Below are 23154 nucleotides of genomic sequence, written 5' to 3'. Positions count from 1 at the left end.
TCAATAATACAGACAAACCAAATAACAATAGGAAAATGTTTCGAACAGATATTTCACCAATGAAGATGCATGATAGGTTAATATGCATAGGAAAAAGTGCTGAGCAACATTAGCCACCATGAAAATGCAAATTAAAGCCACCAGATAATACTATAAATCACCAAATGATCAACACTAAAAACATTGACAACAACTAATGTTGATAAGGGTCCGGAGATACTAGAACTCTCATACTTTGTCATTATGAGTGTAAAATGATGCAACCACTTTGCAAAAAGTCTGGAAGTATCTTCTAAAACTAAATATGCACCTATTCTGTGACCCAGCAATTCCACTCCTATGGATTTATTCAAAAGAAATAAAAGCAAATGTCTACCAAAAGGCCTGTACAGGAATGTCCACACCAGCTTTATTCTTAGTAGCCCCAAACTGGAAGCAATACTGATGTCCATCAATGGGAGAATGGAAAAGTAAACCATGGTTTATTGGTGCAATGAAATAGTACTCAATAATTAAAAGAACAAATTACTGTTTCATACAACAACATAGGTGAATCTTAAAATCATGCTGCATAAAACAAGTCAGACACAAAAGGTATATACTGTATGATCCCATTTACGTGAAGTTCAAGAACAAGCTACACTAATAACCAGTGAAAATTTTCGGAACAATGACAGTCTCTGCAGGATGGGACAGTTGGAGATTTACTGGGAGGGGCCCAAGGGAGCTCTCTAGGGTGATGGTATTGTTTATTATTATATCTTAATGGGATTTTCATTGCATGATGCGTGCATATGTCAAAACTAACTGAATGGCACACTTGAGATCTCTTCATTTCACCACAAGTAAATTTTACCTAAAGAAAAAAACCTGTAAACAAATGTTGAATTCTACATAATGATATGCATGCTGAAAGGTTTAGAGGTCAAGTGTACTGATGATTGCAACTTACTTTGAAGTGTGCAAAAAAAAAAACAACAAAAAAAAACACAACAAAACCACAGCAAAACCATTAGTGGATAGATGGAGTGATATGTGATGAAACAAATGTAGCAAAATGTTCATTGTTGAATCTAGATGGTAGATGAATAGGTAAAAACTGTACAAGTGCTTTAACTTTTTAATGTTTGAACATTTTTATAATAAAATATAAGGGGAAAAGGAGAGCAGTGAATGATACCATCTTCCCGTACAAACATAGTTGTGTAAACATTTCCCCTTCTCCTCCTTGAAATTATATAAAAGAAACAGATCTTGGAAATTGCATTTGTAGTAAAATTAGAAGTAAAATAATGTAGAAGAAAATAATGTTACTTAGGTTAATAACATTATTTGTAAGGTCAATCTATCAACCTCATTTGACCCAAACGATCACTTTCTGAACAGCTTCTTTCATTAGCTTCTAAGATATCAGATTCTCCTTTTTTTCTTCAATTTCATTGACTGACTCTTCTTGGTGTCCTTTGCTGGTTCTTCCTCTTCTCCCCAACCTCTTAACATTACAGCTCCCTACGGTTTGGCTCTTGAAAATCCTCTTTTCCTATACTCATTCTCTTGCTGGTGTCTTCCAGTTTCATGGTGTTAAATACCATCTATTTGTTCATAACCCCTAACTTAATATTTTGAGCCCCAACTTTCTCCTCTGAACTCCAGATTCCTTACTTGATTATCCCTGTTTGGAAGTTTGTAATTCCAAATTCACAAGTCCAGGATGGAGCTCGTCACCCCTAAACATATCTCCTAACGTGCTTTGCCTTCAGTTTTCCTCATCTCAGTTGATGGCAACTCCCTCCTTCCAGGTGTTCAGGCGAAACCCCTGGCTATTATCCCTGACTCTCTCTCTCTGTTTTACACTTCAACTCCAATCCATTCAGACATCCCGTTGGCACTGACCAAAATATAGCCATAATTTGGCTATTTGTTACCACTTCCACCGCACCCACCCTGGTCCAATTCATGAACATGTCTTGCTTGGATTATTGCAATTTCCTGCTGAGTCTATTTTCAGCAAAAGTGACCGGACAGATCCCATTAACACATAATTCTGTTGATGTCATTTCTCTGCTCAAAACATTGCTCTGGCTTCCTGTCTTACTCAGAGGAAGGGCCAAGTGCCTTCTGAGGCACCCGGGTCCTAGACTGACCCTCTCCGTCATCTTCCAGTCCGTCTCCTTACTCACTCTCCTGCAGCCAGACCGGCCGTCTTGTTGCTCCTGGAACTCACAGACTTGCGCCTGCCTTACGATCTTTGCAATGGTTGTTCCCAGAGATCGGCTTGACTAACTCCTTCTCCTCTTCCAAATCTCTGCTTAATTCAACCTCCTCACCTGATCTAAAATTCTAACTCATTCTGGAATTCCTGATCCCTTATGCTCCATGTTTTTCCTTCATACTTATCACCAACTAACATGTACTTACTGTATTTATTACAATAAAAATGGGTACAACGTGAGAGCACTTTCTTGGGAGTATTGAACCATAAACCAAGAATGCCCATTATAATTATTTTCTATTAGCAGCAAAAAAAGTTCATGAAAAAGTTCAATACACACACATACATATATATACACATATGTACACACACACATATTAGTGCACAAGTTATAATGATTTCAGAAAAAGTTCCATATATTACAGAAATTTCAGAATAACCTTTTAAAGTCCTTTATTAGAAAATCTATTAAAATTATTCATATGGATTTTAAATGTCCCTGGCAACTGAATAATAATACTATTTTGATCCGTTAATCATGCATATTAAACAAAGCTCCTCAAATCCACTAAGTTCTAACCCCCGAGGCAAGAGAACCTCTGACCCAAGAGTCATTGTCTGGGGATGAAAACCAGCAACTTTGCTTAGAAGGGCATCAGAGCGTTAGTGTGAAGAACCCAGCTTTCTGCAGTGATAGCCCCCCCCACTCAGGCTGGGGTCCTGTGTGGTAGTGGGCAGGCTCAAGGGTCCCCAGGACCCAGGTGTGGCAGCTGGTCTCTCCTCCCCTCACACCATTCTGGCCAGGTTGCCTGTTTACTGGGTCCCCAAGGAAAAGCTCTGACTCTTGTCACCTGTGAGATAATGGACACATCAGTAGGACACCCTGTGCTGACAGGGTGCGCAGTTAATACTGAGGAAACGTGATACTGTTACCTCTGACCCCTGGGCTGGTCAGGGGAGTATGGCCGTGGGCGTGTCACACATGGCTCTCTCTCTCTCTCTCTCTCTCTCTCTCTCTCTCTCTCTCTCTCTCTCTCTCATACTTAGTCTCCAAGGTTTTTGAAATGGTGAAAAGGGGCAGAATTGCCTTACTATTTTGTCTGGAAGATTTTAACACCTTCCAGGTCTGGCCGATAAAAGAGAGGCATTAGTTCAGTCAGGACAGGTGAGACTTTTTCGAGGAGATGCTAAAGTGGGTAGACTTACAATCAGGTGCATATAAATAAAGTTGCTTTTCAATTAGACTCTTAAGTCCTGTTAGGAATATGTATCTATTGAGGAGAACATGACTCCTGGGAAATTGTACCTTCATCAGAAGACAGGCATGAGTGCACTAACGAGGTCAGAAGGCCTAAATGGGACATCCTCTCTCACAGGGTGGTGTCCCACCAACAGTGGCCAGATCTGATACCATGTGACCACCCCTCCTCCCTGTCTGCAACAAGCTGGACCAGGGTGGACATTGGACTCAAGGGAAGCCCTTCCATAGGCTGCCCAGTGACTTGTGACTTCGAGCAAAACGATGAGTGGGGATAATCGGAAGCTGAAGTAAACAGATAACAGGCCGCTGTGTCAAATGCTGCAGATTTATCTGAAGATAGACATTTGTCCGTGGATGCCCATGAAAGTCCAGTCTCTCAGGAAAAAGTTTAGGGACTTCTCTTCCAAAATGAGCAACCTTAACACCTTAAGGCTTGATCATGTAGGGTTGCAGCTGAATTCGCTTTTAGTGAAACACAACTTCTGTCTTTGCCTCACACCCCACTTTTCTTTCTTCCCCTCAGGGCTGTTTCTTTCTTTCTAATACTTGCGTCTGTCATTAAAATCACGACTGTGAGTATGTCTGTTCTCATGTGACCCACGTCTTACGGGCTTAGAGGCACAGGGTTAAGTAACCCACTGGGGCAAGTATTTCATGGACGCACATCGTTGTGAGTGGAGAGATCAGCCAGCCATGGCCAAGTGCCTAGGAAAAGCTGGCCTTCGAGGAATAACTGCCCTCTCCAATATTAAAGACACATAAATTATTCAACCGTCTCAGAAGAGGGCTTTCCAGAGAAGTTTTCAAAGTCATTACAAATCACTTTTCTCTTTTGAAGAACATCTTCATTTAGAAACCAACCAAAAACAAAATAGATAATCCACCAAATTTAGGACCGAAAAAGCTATCTCATCACTTAACACATTTTACGTTCTCATTTTTTAGATAAAGTTTGTTTATCTCAAATAGCTACATGGTATTGATGCCTAAGAACACAGCAACCGTTGCTAGTTTTTAAAGAGTTTATTTATAACCCATCCACAAAATTTCTCCTCAGTATAAGGAAAAATTTCCTATAGATATTTTAAAATGTAAGGCCTAGCTGTTTTTATATACCATTTTTAGACAAACAGAAAATCTGGAAACTTAAATGACCTGGTCAAAAATCATAAGTACAATTTTAAGCAAAAGCTTATCTACTGGAATCATAGTGTAAATCAAATTTATTTGCAGATTTGCCAAATAAGAATTTTAAAAAATCACCAACTTTTCAAAGTTTATTTTTAATTGTTTAAGAAAAATATCTACTTCCTATGCTGAGGACACATAGCATCCTCATATGATATTTACTGTGCTGAGAGAAGTATGACAATTTTAGAAGACTCAACCGGAAAACTCCTCCTCAGTCATCCAGATGGACACTTCCCTTTCTTTCCTCTAGGGAAGAACCTCTCTGTGGTTATTACGGCAGCTGCTGCTAAATGGCCCCAAACAACATCTTTAGACAAAATGTAGGCCCATAATTGATCTAATAAAATCTTAACTCCCTTTACATTTAAGTTTGTTCATTTCTTTCCAGTTCCATACAATTACTTTGTGCCTTACTCCACTAACCCACGTTAAGTAATTCCTTGCATGTGGTTAATATGGAGATGACTTTTGGACTGTAATCAAAGGCATAGGTTCTTCTTAACTTCTTGGGTCTTTTCTTTTCCTCTGGGTGCGGTGAAACTGACTTGACTACCTCTTCCTGAATGAGTCATCAATACCCATCTGCTTTTATATATTTTCAGCTTTGGTCTATGTTAAATTAAACTACTGAACAGAAATAAAGTGCACTACAGAAATTTCAGAATGTTTGGTTAAAGATTCTCAATCAACAGTATGGATTTCTATAATCAAACAGTGATGTGGGAAGGCCCAGGTAACTTCCACTTGGAGAGTTCACATATTTGCTGGATGTATTACATCCATCTCAGAATCCACTTTTGTGGCTGAGACCCAGTTTCTTTAAATTCTGATGCTCCTCTCTGAATTACCTAACCTGATTAAATCTTACTCCTAAAGGAACACCCACTGTTACATAGTCCTAAGAGGCCACCAGGTTTCCCTATATCATCGCATCAAATGTGATTTGGTCCACTAAACCCTGCAGTCTGTGGTGCTTCCCACACAGCGGGGAAGAGAGCATAAGATTGGGAGTCTACATGTATACATTAGAAAGTCTTAAATACATCTCCTGTAGCAATAAGAAGCCCTTTCAATGCATTAGACCAGTAGTTTTCAACCAGGAATAATTCTGCCCCACAGGGCAATGTCTGGAGAAATTGTTTTTTATTGTTACATGCAGGGTAAAGGTGCTCCTGGCATCTAGAGGGTACAGGCCAGGGGTGCCCTACAACAAATGTCAATAGTACCAAGGTTCAGAAACCTTGCCTTACACACTAACCCTTAATTCTAGTTTTGCAAGTCTTAGAGTATGTCTTGGGAGTTCAAAAAAATTGTTAATTCTTTCACAAAATTAATTGCAATTTATTTCAATTCTGGAAAAATGTAAGCAATATGGTCATTTGTCAGGAACGGTAACCAAATAAAAGTTGTCAAGGCAACAAAATTTAACAGATTAAGTTTCATGTTTTAGCCAAATTCAACAATTTAACAATTTAAAGGATTTTTGTTGCTCAGCATTCAATGTGATTTGACCTATAAGCTAAATGTCCAATAGTTCACTGTAAGTTCTATAAATGCAAAAAAAACCCAAGTGGTTGAATGAGCTCTCACGAAAGACCACAGCCCAGCATCTGGGTTCTCTGGATGAGAATACAGCTCTAGGATTATGACCTTTTATGTGCTGCTAAGACTCTTGGATCCTAGAGGATCCACTGTCATCATATTCAAGGAGTTGGGTCATTTTTATTCCCAGAAGGAAAGAAAGCAGTGTATAAGGGGATTCAAGAGATTCTGGGAGAAAATGGTTGAAGATTTCCTTACCTCTAGATTCTTCCATAGAAGATGTATCAAAGGGTCCTCTTCAGAGCATATGTTGGGGATTCTTATGACAGCAGTTATATTGATCTAGTCTGACTATCAGAAACCCATCCCAGCCTGTGGGTCCCAGTTGGCTATTTCAAACTGTTTTACAACCAGAAATTTCCAGGAAGGAAATTTATTTAGTTTTATTTGAAACAATTGCTGCTCCTCCTACTCTAAAGTCTATTTCAGAGTTGGCAAGTAAGTTTCATTATATGTGCCAGTTTCAATCTACTAAGAAAGCATTGTAGTGAACCATTCCAGGCCCTGCGGAAAAGAGATGAATTACTGGAGGATTGGGGTAAGAGAAATGGTGGATAATCTATTCCCCACAACTTCTACAAATAAAAAATTTAATACACCACCCAACCTTAGAGTCCATAATGATTTTGTGTAAATTATGATTACTATTTACAGTAGCTCCTTTTCTGTCTTTTTCCTCCTTTAAATAAATCCATTTTCTCTCTTCACTCTTCTATCTACATTTAGTCTCTTTGTGATCATATCCTGCCTCATCCATGGCTTTAAGTATGACCTAAAGGTTAATGACTTCCAAATTCTTATCTCCAACCCAGACCTCTGCCCTAAACTCTAGACTTCTCTATTCAAGCACCCACTTTACTTGTAAGTCTGTTAGGCATCCCAAATGTGATTTTAAAAAGTGAACTTCTGATTTCCCCCTCGAACCCATTCCCAGCTTCAACGTGGTGGCCATAAGGAGAGCGAGGCTGATATCTAGGCAAACCATGGGGTGAGATGACCCGTGGCTCCCTGCCCAAGAACTTGGGCATGGAGGAGATCTAAAAACCTTTCCACAGTCCCTCTAAGGTGAACAGAAGACAGCCGAGAGGGAAAGAGCCACCATGCCTTCTGACAGCCATGAAGCTCAGAAAGAAGACAGGTGCACCTCAGAACAGCAGTGCCAAAGGAAAGCCAAGATTTGGAGATGGTCCAGTCAAGCTCTGGGAACAGCACCGTGTACCTCCTGCACCAAGGGAGCAGACGATGGATGCCCCTGCGGGGATGCTATGACAATACACGCTGATACCGAACACTAGGCAGGACAAGATGGCCCAGTGTGGTACAGTCTTGAGGACAGAAGGTTAACCAGACACTCCTGCCCTCCACCAGGGTACCCACTGACTGTAACCAGATGCCAAGTGCAGCTGGAGGAACATCTTTAGAGGAAAGAACAGTATAGTTCAAGAGTTTTAAATCTGAACTGCAACACAATCAAGAGAAAAAAACGAACTAAGTGAGGATTATCCAAAGACAACATTTTCAATCCAGTAGAAACTGAGCTATCAGTTTCTGTTTGTTATCAGCAGAAATGGTGGCTCATGACTAAATTAAGGAAAATGAAGAAAAATATGACTCTCTTTATGGCCAAGTTGGGACTGGAAATTTCAAACCTTTTATATATTTATATAAATATATATTTAATATATATTTATATAAATATATAAATGCATATTTAATATATATTTATATAAATATACAAATATATATTTATATAAATATATTTGTATACTTATAAAATATGTATATTTATAAAAAATATTTATTTTGTATATAAATATAAATATGTATTTACATATACATTTATATAAATATAATATATTTATATTATATATAATATATATTTGAAATATAGTATAATATATTTATATTTCATATAAATATATAAAAAGAACATATAAATGCACGTGGCTGATGGGCGGAAAAGCCAAACTGTCTCTGTTACAGTTGTACTTTAATGTTTACATGCATTATAAATTAAAATGTGTGATATTTAAATAAATGCTCCGCAAGTTTCAAGAAAAGAAAAACAAACCACATTGTTGAGAGCTACATACTGAGCTCGGTACAGCCTGTGCTTGCTGGCCTCCCGCATAGAAAGCCAGAGGTCTATTTCTGTTAGTAATACCCTATTGTCTTGCTCAAAGGTAATCGTTAGTGAGTCCAATATATCTAACAATCTAACAAAACGTAAGAAATACTGTAGCCCTCTAATGCTACCACGCTTCCCAAAGTCACAGACAGCCTGCACAAAACAGTAAGCACAGCTATCCACGCGGGCTGCTTTCTTTGTTGCCATCCCCAAAACAATTCTTTTTCCAGCACACATATCAAGTGGAGAACACACTGTCTAATGGCTATTGCAATGGAGAGTTGTCATTTTCTCCTGCATTAGCACCTATGGACGTTTCAAATGGAAATGACCTTAATTAAAGGGAGGGGCAGCAAATCCACCTCCCTAAGGGTAAGTGGAATCAAAGCACTTTCCTTTACAATCATCCATAAATATTTATGCTTTACTGTCCATTAGTCTTTGCAGTTCAAAAATAAGAGGCATATTCTTCTAATACGTTTTTCATTATTCAAAGAAGGAATTCAGACTTTGTGTTTACAATGTAGAAATAATACTGGACACCAGCATCAAATTTTCTGTTTTAAATTATTTTCAGCATTTAATAAAAGAATGTAAATTTCTAAAAGCAGAATGAAACGATGATATGTTAAGAGCCTCAAAAACAAGATTCTCAGGTCCTGGATGTATATAAGACATAAACATTCCACTCAGACTCAAATTATCCATTTGATTTATGAACATGTTATTGGCTGAAAATATAATTGAGAGAGAAAGAAGGTGAATGATTCTTAGCAAAAGAAATAGTGAGCTGCTTCAATTTAAGGGCTGGAAAGAAGCTAGCAAGGCTCAGTTCAGCATTTTACATTTACTCTGCAAGTAGTTAATCCTTACAAACATAAATCTCCCGGAATTTAATTTTCATGAGATACTGACCATAAATAATCACAATTTGCCCCACTGGGACAAAGGAACAAGCCCTTCAATTATTCCCCCCAAGTTTTGCAATACTATGAAGAAAGGAAATAACTCCACATGACCAAGTGGGTGTTAGACTAATTTGTTGTAAACCAAATTAAATGCAAGTATCTAATCAATGGAGGGCAATATATTAGGCAAATTAAGGGTAATTTTAGAATGCAACACAGAATGAAGTTTGGCTAATCTTTTATTTGTTTATCACTATTTTTACAGTCCAAACCCAACCCTGCTTCCATGAAATAAAACACTTTCAAATTCCATAATTCTGGATGGACAACCGTGACAAACGCTGCTGAATAGGGCATGGAAACTACTGTTCCGGTTCTGATGGCTGTTTTTTTTAAACATGGAGGCTTAAACAGTATGAAGGATTTCTCAAGGGTAAAGCAGTAAATAGAAATGTGCAAACTACCGTGGGACCTTCCTTCTTTTGTTGTCAGGAAATTGGTTTCCTGATTATCTCAGAGGTAAACAGAATACATTAGGAGTGTACCCAAACATGCAATATGCCACATTATGCAAAATAAATGGTGTGGGCATATCACTGTATGTCCAGGTAGCATGAAACATCTGGAATCAATGATACACATTTTCCAATAAGTAACGAAAAGCTGAGTTAAGGGGGAAAAGAGAGTGAAACAATTGTTAGGTTGTCGGCATGTTATTACAAATGAATATAAAATCAAATGAAACCAGACGGCCTTTGCAAGTACAATGTCACAGGTTACAGTATGCCTTAAAGGGAAAGGGGTGTAAAAGTCTGTATTCCCTGAACAGAACAGGAACATAACATCTAAGTATTCACATAGGGAAGAGAGAAAAACAATTAAAATCTGAGTTTAGGCCGAACAGGCTATCCTAAGGTAATACATACAAAAGATATGTTGTTGCAATTTTAATTTCAAGAAATAGACAAAGGGGAGTGTTTTTAAAATATAAGTTCATTTGGCCCACAAAATAAAAATGAGAAGTGCAATATAATTTCTTTGAATGTAATACCAACCCAGTCATAATATTCTCCAAATCGTTCAAATAATTTATCATCTTGACCTTTTCTGTGAGAGAATCAATATGCTATTTCTATCCTAATCATTCACTCTGAACCATCATTTTTTCCCCTACAGAAATAAAAGATGTTTACCACAGCACCCAAGGTCCTGATATCTCAGAATACTAAACACTTCTACTCACGTATGAAAATTATAGAGAGTCGGACAAGAGACCAAAACCCTGAGATTCATAATCAAATACATAAATGACAATGTGAGTATAAGCCAATATTTAAATATGTAGTGTCACACAGACTTCTGAATTTTAGTTTATTTCCTTAAGACCATTAACATTTAGGCCTAAAGAAAACAAAATAAACTTTACAGTTACGCAAATGACTGGAGAATGCAAGCCAACAAGCACTTTGGTTTAGTTACTCACACGTCCTGGGGCTTGAAATTGCCACGTAATGGTACCCTTCCCCAATTTCTATTTGTAAACAGAGAAATCCTTAAGAGTTGAATGGCTGACTCTAAGAAGTAAAGATTGAAGATACGGAGGTATTGATTTTAACACACTAAACCAAGTATCAAAAAAGAAAAATAAGTTATTGGAAAAAAAATTACAATAAAAATAAAAAGGTGCAATTATTTTGCCATCAATACAAACAAGTCCCAGATAAGGGTGCCTGGCACATACTAGGCGCACATTAGACACAGGATGGATGGAAAAATGAATGAAAGAATGAGGATGAAAACCTACCAAAAAAAAAAAAAGTAATTCAGCGATTTATACTCAGGTCTGTGACATAATTTGCAGGCCTGGTGCAAAATGAAAATGCAAGGTCCCTTGTTTAAAAATTAGGAAACGTTCCTGAATGGTGACAACAGAACAATAAACCAAGCGTGAGGTCTCTGTGTGCTGCGTGGGTCCTCCGCCCTCTACGCCCACCTTGCTTGTACCCAGAGCGTTCTGAGCTGACTCGTGGGGTTCCCAGATGCTTTCAGATCACCATGGTGCTGAGGTCACACACAGCTCTTTCCTCTTCCTTTTCCCCTGGGCTCTAAACACACACGAGTGCCTCATTTCCTAATGTGCTCTTCTCGGTTGGGTCCTTAAATCTCTTGCCTTCGTTTCTCATCCCACAATACTACCATGTCTCTATGCCCACACTCGCCATGTCTCACAGACCCCAATCTGGGGTCTACCCCCACCTCCACAGCTTCATACACTTCCACTTCTAAATCCGATGGACCCTTTCCATGCCGTTTATATTTATACTCATTCATATCACTTTGGCTTCCCAAAAACTTAGCTACAGTTGTCCTTTGGCACCTGTGGGGGATTGGTTCCAGGACCCCCCCCCCCCAACACCCAAATCCATGGGTGCTCAAGTCCCCTATATAAAATGGTTTGGATCAATGCATACGGTCGGTCCTCTACATCCCTGGACGACCAACCACAGATCAAAACAGTACAGGTATTTACTGAAAAAATCTGCATGTATGTGGACCTGTGCTGTTCAAGTCTGTGTTGTTTAAGGGTCAAGTGGATTTTGCTCTCTCTTCCATTTTCCTTCTCTACCTTAGACACACTTCGGTCACTGCACGGATCACATCTTACCGTGATTCTGTGTACCTGTCTGCGACCCACACGAGCCTGGAAATGTCTCTTTGGCCCTAATACAGTGCCTGGCAATTGGCAGATACTCAAATCTTTGTTGAGATAAAGAATCCCCCTACCTAGTTTCTTTTTGTAATTTTATCTCCTTGAACGATTTCAAGCTTGACTATGCAATTGAATCTTATTATAATAAATTATCATGCTAATTTCAGTCAGAGCCAAGAATGCTAAATTGAGGAAGACACTGAACTGGACATTGCCAACGTTTAATTCCCCGTGAAATATCAGGTCTGACTAATCCTTTAATTCATTACGCCATTTTATTCAGTTTATTAAATGCTTCAATTTGCTGGGTGACTTTTCCCTCCACAGGCCAAAGGGCATTTACACAGATGACAGTAAATCCTTGAGGTATTAAATGCTAAATAACTAAAATCATGAATCACTGTGGTCTTGCTTTGAGCAAACACTTTGAGGAGGATAGAAGACATAGCATGTTTGAGGGGGAAGTGATCTTAGAGATGACCAGGTTCTGTGCCTATCCTTTAAAAATGACAGGACTGAGGCTCAGTAAAGTGAAGTGACCTGACAATGTCACACAGTGAGTCAACAGCAAAGCAGTCATGAGATTCCAGACATAGGTATTATTTCTAGGACACATTAATCGTCCTTGGTCTCCAAATCTCATGGCAGAGACTGCTGGCTGTTTCCCCATGTGCATTCTTTCCTTCCATCTTAGTACTGTCATCCCATGATTTTAGTGGAGCATGTGACGACCTGGAAGAAAGAAGACATGTCCCAACCTCCTTTGCAGCTGGGTAGGACAGAGTGGCTAAGTTCTGATCCCTGAAAAGTGAGCAGAACTGCAATGTGCATCTTTTGGAAATTGCTTTGAAAAGAAATGGACTAGCCCATGTTTGATTCCTCTTCCTTCCTACTGACTGGAAGGCTGGCATAATGACGGGATTTCAGGAAGCCATCTTGGACGAGGAGGCAGAAGAACTGAACTTAAGTTGGCAGAGAAATATAACAGAAGGAGCTGGAGTACCTAATATGAGGTCATACAAGCCCTCCATGTTTCTTCAGCTTCCTTTTACATGACAGAAAACTCTACCTTGTTCAAGCCATAATTACTTTGGGTTTTCTGTCCCACACAAACCTAATCCTGATGGATATAACCCGCACCACTCCCCATCTTTTTCTCCATTTGACTACTTGTAGATCTCAGGTCCACTACCGTCCTCGGGACTCAGGACAACTCTGTATGTGTCCCCCCCACCAGTCTTCTCACTGCTCACGTAGGCGAGGAAGCTGTCATATAGATTGCACTTCAGCCCCCCCACGTGTGCTTTCTATGCCAACAGCATCCACAGTCCACGATGTTCGGGACGAGCCCCCTCAGTTCCTGCGAGGTTCTTATTCACTAAATCAGGATTTAATTGTCCTCCATGTCCTATGTTTACAAAGCAAAGGAGTACAGTGAAACATTGGAGAAAGGCTTTTGACTAGAACTTGAACAAAAAAGGGTTCTTGTTAGCTCTACAGTAACCAGAACATTTAATGGTGAGGACCCTCCCTCCCCGTTACCAAGCCTTCCAGATAAATGAAGACCCTGTGTTTCCAAAGTTCCTTGTGAGAATGTGCATAACCCACAATTTACAGATAGAGAGGAGACCATTGGAAAAGGTGCAGCGGATTTCTAAAAGAGAAAGCAGCAGTCAGTGAACATCTCATTTCCTGATGCAAAGCCTGGTGAGATAGTGAGCCTTGCTTCCACTCAGTGCAAGCCCGGGACAGCTGCCACATTTTAGAAAGTTTTTTTTTTTAATCAGTGGTCTCTAAAGATAGAAAGCTGTTTCAAAGAACTATATTACAGAATGAAAACAACAAGAGACACACACTTAAAGGGAGGGAGAACATACATCACTGTTTGGGGCTAGAAGAAAACCTGGGGTCCCTAGCGTTTCTCCCAGCTGCCCGTCAGCCTGAGCACAACGTGTAACTGCGCGCAGGCACAGCGGGACCTGGGTGCCAATGCCCTGCCCCAGCTGGGACACCTCAGGGTGCAGGGGCAGTAAGGAAACCAGACAGGCAGGCTCCATCAGAAATGGACTTACAATTACTAACATTTATGTTCCATTGTACAGTGAACAAGGCATTTTTATATACATATGCGATTTGACTTAAAAAAAATTGGCCCCAGAGTTTTCTTGGCTCCATAGGTCTCTCAGAAGCAGATACTGATAAAAGGCGGCACGGTTACCAGGAGCATGGAGTTGGTGGGCCTCGAGTGGAAATTCAGCTCTAATTCATCAGTGCTCAATTTTGTTTCAGGTTGTCAGTAGAGTTAATGGTAATACAGCAATAGCCTTAACAGCAACAGGGAAATCAGCAAGCTTCCTTGCATTTTAGGAGTTCTCATTAAGAAAACTCTTCCTGCGCTTAGCCTGTGCTTTTCCTCTTCTCAGATTCATGGCATTCTTGTACACTTTCCTTTCCCTTTCTTAAATCAGTTGGTCCCCCCACGTTTGAGCGTCTTCCTTCCCCAGGTTACCTGTGTGCCTATTTCACAGTTCTCATTTCCACAGGCAAGTCTCATGGAGCCTTTACTTGCTTCTCCATGCTCTTACCAGTCAGTGCTGTGGCTTTTCTTTGAACCTTTTCTGATACATCAACATGGCACTCACAGGTGGGTCTAGGGGGTCTCTGGACAGGAGGACACTCCGCGTTGACAGGGTTGGAAGACTTAGCGACAGGTGAGGCAATATGAAAGGCAGATGCCAAATGTCAAATCTTTGTTCTAGGCATGTCTGCAACTTTCGTGGCATCACCTTGATTTTCTGTAGATTTGGCTGCACACAGTCCTCGTAAGCAAACACGAGAACGGGCTGGAAATGCCCTCAAGTGCTTGCCCAAATCCAGTAGGATAAGAGAAAATTAAATACTTGTAGAGCAGAGGTAGATAAAATGAGGATGTTTCAAAACTGAGAAAGGAATATGTAATTCTATTTATAGGTATAAAATCGATACATATATATGAGGTGTGATCAACAAATATGGAGAATGTTTAAATTAAAAAAAAAAGTTATTACACGTTGCCACTAATCACCTCAGAATACTCCCCCCTGCTTGGAACACACTTATCTCATCATTCTTGCCACTTTCTGAAGCAGTTCTGGAAGTCCTCTGTCCTGAGTGTCTTTAGTTGCATTGTCGGAACTGCCTTGATGTCCTGAATCATTTTGACTTTGGGGAAGAGCCAGAAGTCGCACGGTGCCAGATCCAGTGAATAAGGTGGATGAGGACACACCGTAATGCTTTCGTTTGACAGAAACTGCCGTACCAGAAGCGATGTGTGACACAAAGCGTTGTCATGATGGAGGATGAAGTAAAGACACTCATGAAAGAGGACTTCCAGAACTGCTTCAGAAAGTGGCAAGAACAATGGGATAAGTGTGTTCGAAGTGAGGGGGAGTATTTTGAGGGGGATTAATGGCAATATGTCTTTTACTGCAATAAATTTTTTTATTAATAATTTAAACATTCACCATATTTTTCAATCACACCTCATATAATTATCTATGTACCTGCCCACCAATCCAGCTGACATTTTGCCCCCGTCCCAGCACGGTCCCCTGTATACAATGCAGATATCAGATTAATGCTTCTGACACACACAGAAATTAAAAGCCGGCCTCATTGTACTAAAAGCTTGCTGATTCAAGTGCCACCTATTATATTCTGGTACAAAAGGATGAATTCCGCACTCAAAACCATTTATTTTCCAAACAAGTATTTTTATTTTACTTTTAAATGCTAAGCAACTGGGTTACCTGACATACACTATCTATGTGCCTTACTGTAAAAGAGAAGGTCATTTCACCAAAGGACCCACAGTGCACCCCGCCCTTGGGCTAGCTAACTTCCGCTTCACTGTAAATCCCACTTCTGGCAAAGCTAAGCATTATCGTTTATCCTCAGCAGCTATGCAGTTTCATGAGAATTAGTGAGCTCCGATTTGGATTTCATTTGCGTTTTGACCCCGACAAGCCTGGGGCCCAGAGATCAGAACTGCGGCAGTTGTCCTGTGGAAAGCTTGGGGCAGGTGACACCTACAGGGAAAGTCACCTCACTGGCCAGTACTCCACATATCTGATCCAGCTGTATCAGGGCAAGAGTGACATGTGCATGACCTAGAAATGATCCTGACGACACAACATATTCTTTTCACGTGCACACACAGGTTAATAGAGTGAAAGGAGTCAAGTGTGTGATGGTGTACACAAAACCTTAGCGTTCTCCCCCAGAGGGAAGGCTTAAATTGCAGAATCAGGATTTCCCAGTTTGAATTTTCCCTCCTGCTTTGAACTGTAATATAGTGATCCTGAAATAATGGTAATGAAGATTTAGGGAGGAATAAAAGAAGGGGCAATTTGTTCGGAAGGCTGGAAATAAAATATTTGGCTGTCAGCAGTGTCACATTTGAATGTCTAGCCCATCTTCCTGCCTGAACACGAGGTTTCTTTGTTTGTTCTGGAAATTAGTGGGTAAATGTTGGTAAATTAAGTAAGCAAAAGCACGGCATAGATTTTTGAATCACGAATTCTGACCCTGCTCTGGCACTGTCTGTGTATTGGTAAGTTATTTAATCTGTTCAACTATAAGATGAAATGAAGAGCAATTACCTGCCTTGCAAGTGTGCTGAGAGAGAGAACTCACAAAAGAACATCGACTGCTACACTGTCAAATCCAAAGCTTTTTACAGGCACAGAGCTTCATCTAATATTATTTACTGAGGAACAAGGTACTTTTCTACGTATGCACACACGTGGAGCTCAGCTGAAAGCTGAAACACCATCGGCGACCATAATAAGCGGAAATCATCCTCAAGAGCTAAGGTGGCTTTGCACAGGCAACTGTTTCACGTTTAATGACCTAAAGTCAAGGGGAGTCATTTGGATAACATAAAAACCATTCGGGTAACATTCAGAATATCCCCTCCTCTACATTTTCTGGGATATTTTTCAGTGGTTTTGGCTTGTTTCAATGTTTGTTCATTTATGTAAACATTAAATAAATTTGTCATAAGAGATATGTAAATGTCAGCTGATACAATTTCAAATGACGTTAGTTCAACAAAAGTATGCATATCACTGTGTCCCCTTTGTACTTTCGTAAAAGGAACACAAAAGCACTGGTTTTGTTCCCACTTTTATCTCTCTGTTCACGCACCCCTTCTATTTCTTTCAGTATTACACATACATGAACTTGAGAGGATAACTATAATATTACTTGATTCGGTCTTTTATTGTGGTGTATTCCTAAATATATATCTTGATTTTAACTTCTCTGGTTAAATAAGACAATTTTTAAAAATCTAGTTATTTTTGAATGGTCAAATTTGGAAGCCATACAGATGTTCTTATTATCAATATTGGGAGAGAATACATTACAATGTATTCTAGCATGAAGCTAGTTTGATTTAGAAAGAAGTTTGTTTAAAAAAAGTGATTATGTTACTAGAAGTACTTTATTTTTTTTAACTTTTATTTATTTAAGTGTGTTTTTCCGGAACCCATCAGCTCCAGGTCAAGTAGTTGTTTCAATCTAGTTGTGGAGGGCGCAGCTCACAGTGGCCCATGTGGGGATCGAACCAGCAACCTTGTTAAGAGCACCGCGCTCTAACCAACTGAGCCATCTGGCCGCCCCAGAATTACTTTATTTTTAAAAAGCTTAATAATTGGTTCTGGAGAATACTTGAGAATTAAATCTTAAGCACATACGAACCCATCTGTGATATTAAATGTTAAATACATGGCTTGATAGATGTTCCTGTTCTTTCAGAAAGCCACACAAGTTACATTCTCAGAAGAACTGAATTAACTACATAGAAGCATAATGAAAGGCAACTGAAATTTATTGACTTTTTTTTTTTAATCATCAATTGAGCTAGATTATTTTAAAACTAAATTAAATGTTATGGTTAGTAATGGTAGGCTACTGCCCTGGTAAGTGTTCAAATGTCAAATCCGCAAACACGTTTTACAGGAGCTAACATCTAAGAAGATGTCTATAAAACCTATTTGTTTTGGAAATCTATATGTAAAAACATACAAAAACCACCACTGCAAACAGCTACTAGTCTGACTTCTTAAATACAAACCTCTCTATTTAGGTACGTTATACACACAGAATCTATCAACTGTAACATTTAAACCCTGACACATATTGCGAAGAATTACTGGAGGATAAAGCAAGCTTCACAAAGATAGAGGTGACTGATGGGGTTGGAGGACACCCACCAGCGGTAGCAACAAGACTCGGGGGTCGTTCCGTGTCTAGAACTGTACGATCAAGGCAGCCCACGTTATATTCAATAATCAGTGAAATCTTGGAAGGTGTGTTGAAGTGTTCATTTGTTGGAAGATTCTTATATGGAACTCGACTCCAACCTTCTGTTGGCCATCCATGTTGGCCTATTTTTCCTCCTCAACTCTATGGATCAATAAAACTGTGTTTCAAGACTCCTATAATCTGTGTTTGCAATCCAGGAGGATTGAAACACACACATAAAATCCTAGTCCTAGAAAAATAAGTATTGCATGAAACTTAAAAATTCTGTGTCCTCATTCTAATCAGAAGTGGCCAGGCCATTCTTTTAACAGTAAGAGCACAGTTCTGTTTTCTCCAATAGCCGTATCCTGACAAGAGTACTTGGATAAAAGACATGCTTGCTCACTGCATCAATTTTGTGGAAATTCAATTTCTCATGGTGTTTAACTATTCCCCACTGTCCTTGGGGGTGTGTGGGGGGAGAAGCTTCAGCAGAAATTGCATCTCAAACAATCTGCTTCCACCCAGACGCGGTGGACATGTTAGTGTTGCATTGATAGCAGAAATGTAGTGACAGCCAAATAGAGAAGTAAAGAATTGGCAATTAGAAGGTGAATATGTTCTGGAGTTCTAATGCATAACATAGCAATTATAGTCAACAATACTGTATTATCTACTTCAAATTGCTAAGGGACTAGATCTTAAATCTTCTCACCACAAAAAAGGGAATTCTAATTATGTGATGTGATAGAGTTGTTAGCTGTAACAAATGAACACACTATGTTATGAAACATATACCATGTTATGTCAATTGTATCTCAAAAGTTTTCTCTGCAACATTGTCTATTCATCAAGACACAAAACCTCTATCTGAAATACAGCAAGGGTTTTAAAAGAAATTTCTTTATATCAAATAAGTTAGCCATTAAAAAGGACTGGTCTCCCATTGATTGTCTTTACTTCCTTCCAAAATTTTTATTGCGGCATCTGGATAGACAAAAGGGATATCATGATAAGCAAAACCAGGCTTACATTCCAGTTCTTAAGCAACTCAGGGGCTATATAGAGGGTGAAATAATTATTAAACCATATTAAATGTAACTATAAAAGTACAGCACTGCTAAGAACTATGAAGAAGACGAATGTGAAGGGGGTATTGTGTGTGTGGTTGGTGAGGTTGGTGGTGGGAAGCGTGAGGGTTAATCTAGTCGAGAAGGTCAGGACAGGCTTCCCTGAAGATGACATGCTTTAGTTGAGACTGGTTAACTAATGTGAAGAATGAAGGAACAATAGGCCTGGGGTGGGAGCAGAATGTGCAAAGGTCCTGGGGCAGGAGGAAGCATGCGAGCACCTGAAGGATGGAGAGGGTGAGGGCAGCCTGGTGTGTAATGACACCAGAGAGCAGAGAGGAAATAGACTTCATGGCACCTCATAGCTCCTGCCAACCAGTGTAGTTTTTATTCTAAGAACCATAGCGAGTGATCTAGGTTCAAGCTTTCTAATATTTTCCTGATGACAGAAAAATATTCATCCCTCTTCTTAAAGTTAAATCTTTAAGAAAGTTTTTCAATATTTTATAATGATACATTTCTACCTTAAATGAAATTCCTTTTCCATAATTTCAAGGCTTATGTAGAAAAAAATCCACATAATTATTTTATTTTTTTCACTTATAAACAGTAGAGTACTTGATTTTAAATTATTTTTACTTAAAGTGAACAAAAATTATTTCCTACTTGGAATCACTTCGAAAAAAAAACAAATACAGGAGGCTGCGTCTGGCTCCCGCTCTCACAGCCATTGCAGTACATTGAGCTCCATAGAGACAGCGCCGGGGCAAGTGCGAGTCGGACGGGTACTGGGCGACTCTGTGCTCGCTGAGGAAAAATAATTAAACATGGGCAAAGGAGATCCTAAGAAGCCGAGAGGCAAAATGTCATCATATGCATTCTTTGTGCAAACTTGCCGGGAGGAGCACAAGAAGAAGCACCCAGATGCTTCAGTCAACTTCTCAGAGTTTTCTAAGAAGTGTTCAGAGAGGTGGAAGACCATGTCTGCTAAAGAAAAGGGAAAATTTGAAGACATGGCAAAGGCTGACAAGGCCCGTTATGAAAGAGAAATGAAAACTTATATCCCTCCTAAAGGGGAAACAAAAAAGAAGTTCAAGGATCCCAATGCACCCAAGAGGCCTCCTTCGGCCTTTTTCTTGTTTTGTTCTGAGTATCGCCCAAAAATCAAAGGAGAGCATCCCGGCCTATCCATTGGTGATGTTGCAAAGAAGCTGGGGGAGATGTGGAATAACACGGCTGCAGACGACAAGCAGCCTTATGAGAAGAAGGCAGCTAAGCTGAAGGAAAAATACGAAAAGGATATTGCTGCATACCGAGCTAAAGGAAAGCCTGATGCAGCAAAAAAGGGAGTTGTCAAGGCTGAAAAGAGCAAGAAAAAGAAGGAAGAGGAGGAGGACGAGGAAGATGAAGAGGATGAGGAAGAGGAGGAAGATGAAGAAGATGAAGATGAAGAAGAAGATGATGATGATGAATAAGTTGGTTCTAGCGCAGTTTTTTTTTCTTGTCTATAAAGCATTTAACCCCCCTGTACACAACTCACTCCTTTTAAAGAAAAAAATTGAAATGTAAGGCTGTGTAAGATTTGTTTTTAAACTGTACAGTGTCTTTTTTTGTATAGTTAACACACTACCGAATGTGTCTTTAGATAGCCCTGTCCTGGTGGTATTTTCAATAGCCACTAACCTTGCCTGGTACAGTATGGGGGTTGTAAATTGGCATGGAAATTTAAAGCCGGTCCTTGTTGGTGCACAGCACAAATTAGTTATATATGGGGATGGTAGTTTTTTCATCTTCAGTTGTCTCTGATGCAGCTTATACAAAATAATTGTTGTTCTGTTAACTGAATACCACTCTGTAATTGCAAAAAAAATTGCAGCTGTTTTGTTGACATTCTGAATGCTTCTAAGTAAATACAATTTTTTTTATTAAAAAAAAAAAAAAAAAAAAAACAAATACATAATTATTTGTAGTATCAGGATTTCCCCCAATTTTTTTTTCATGAAAGTATTCTTTATTTTAAACATTTTGTGAATGGATCTCATCTTTAGTCACTTTCTCTTTGTGGGTTCTCACTCCAGTGCAAAAATGTTGTGAATTAAATTCACATGTATGTTACCCCTAGACAAAGGATGGGAATACCTCAAACATGACCGACTGACAATAGAAAGGCTTTTCTCAAGAACGCTGTCAATAACCAATTTTAAAGAGATCACCCTTGAGTGCCATGGTCGTTGATAATCGTTGGAATCACTAAGATTTATGTAAGGCACTTGTCTTCCTACCACAGTGCACGTTAGCCAAAATCGCTGTCAAAAATGTAAGCTCAGTGCACAGTGCTGCTAAATTTAGGACAGAAATAATGATGCAGACAAAATGAGCAGACAGAAAAATGCCACCAGGTAAAACAGTGCGGAATGGAGCCCGGAAGGCAACAGCAGAGGGCCCTGCATTTCATCGCAGGCAGGCACGGGGTCTGGTGGGATTTACAGAGCAGTGTGTCTGCGTGCTGTCAGAACCTGCTCTCCACGAGTTGTCTCGTCATGTAGCCTAACCAGCCATAAGCAGATAGGGGAGCTTTAATGGAGTCGGTCAGGAAAGGAGCATGCTGCATAACAATTCTTTTCTCTGGGTCCTCTATTGCCTCGGGGACACTGGGGACTGGCCCTGCGGATTTGCTCAGGCTTCTCTGAGCCACTTTCAGGGCAGTAAAGAAAGGGTAGGAACTGGGTTTCCAGCATCATTTGGTTAAAGGGTGTTTGAGCTGTGGGCACACAGGTCAAGGCAAAGGTGTCTCATCCCTTTAAGTATTCAGGACTCATAACGCCTGGTGTGGAGGAAACGATCCTTGTGGTTATTTTGAGGCACTTTCCCTAATAGGCATGGCTGCATTCGTTGTGAAGTCCCAAAGTGCCCCACATATGGACGGTGACATCGCTTATGACAGGCTAGAGAGACTGGGCTGCACGTCCCCACATGGGCCCGCTCAGGCACACCCAGGGCCTCCTTGGGTCCAGCCAGGAGGGACCTGCCCTTTTGGCAGTGCTGAAATGAAGTCAAGCCCTGGAGGAGCCTCTTAACTGAATCTGACCAACCACCACATAACCATCTGTACATGTTCCAGGGCCAAATCTCGCATGGGAAGCGACATACAAACACATACACACACACGCATGTACACACATGCACATTGGCGTGCTGACCCACACTGGAGTGTGAGGTGAAAGGAAACATGTGTGCTCCAACAGACTCTTATCAAGACACCTCCCATTATTTTGAACCAAGTGGGAAAGTTAATAAAAACTCTACAATGAAAAATGACTACACACGATTCCCCACTTTGCTCAATCTGTTCCACGCAGTTGTCAGCGCTCATGAACCCACCCAAAAGGGGCCAGTACGACAGGCCACATGGACCAGGGGACAGCTGATTCTCCCCGTGTACAACACAGGGTCATAAAACAACTAACAACAGCCTGTTTTAATTTAAAAACCAGGTATTTTGTTTGTTGTGGATTTTTTTTACATTATTTTTGATTTTTAAAAACACTGCATTAAAATATTATTTACTTGATGACTGAGGTTTCTGGTGCCCAAGGTGAAGGCTTTACTCCAGCCCTGTGACATACACGTCATACACACACCACACATGTGCACATACCTACCACACACACACACACACACACACACACACACACACACACACACACATCCCATATGCACAAACGTTGGACTGGACAAGACCAGCTCTTAGGGACTGAGAGCGACAAGACACGAAGTGCTTTTC

At 40.0% G+C, this 23154-nt stretch overlaps 2 protein-coding genes across 2 annotated transcripts in view; one reads left to right on the top strand and one right to left on the bottom strand.

Annotated features, from left to right (window-relative positions):
* MTUS2 (microtubule associated scaffold protein 2) overlaps window positions 1-23154 on the bottom strand; it is a 508660-nt gene that overhangs the window by 206362 nt on the left and 279144 nt on the right. The window lies entirely within an intron of this gene.
* LOC117021346 (high mobility group protein B1) lies at window positions 20073-21298 on the top strand. Its single transcript, XM_033104385.1, has one exon. The coding sequence runs from the start codon at window positions 20198-20200 to the stop codon at window positions 20843-20845; it is 648 nt and encodes a 215-aa protein (XP_032960276.1). The 5' UTR covers window positions 20073-20197; the 3' UTR covers window positions 20846-21298.

This window comes from Rhinolophus ferrumequinum, chromosome 4 (assembly GCF_004115265.2).
Source record: "Rhinolophus ferrumequinum isolate MPI-CBG mRhiFer1 chromosome 4, mRhiFer1_v1.p, whole genome shotgun sequence".
In the NCBI taxonomy this organism is placed as follows: Eukaryota; Metazoa; Chordata; class Mammalia; order Chiroptera; family Rhinolophidae; genus Rhinolophus; species Rhinolophus ferrumequinum.
This window is presented reverse-complemented; position numbering and strand designations above follow the sequence as displayed.

Coding starts and splice junctions, on each gene's coding strand:
- LOC117021346 (XM_033104385.1), top strand. CDS start 20,198: ATGGGCAAAGGAGATCCTAAGAAGCCGAGAGGCAAAATGTCATCATAT.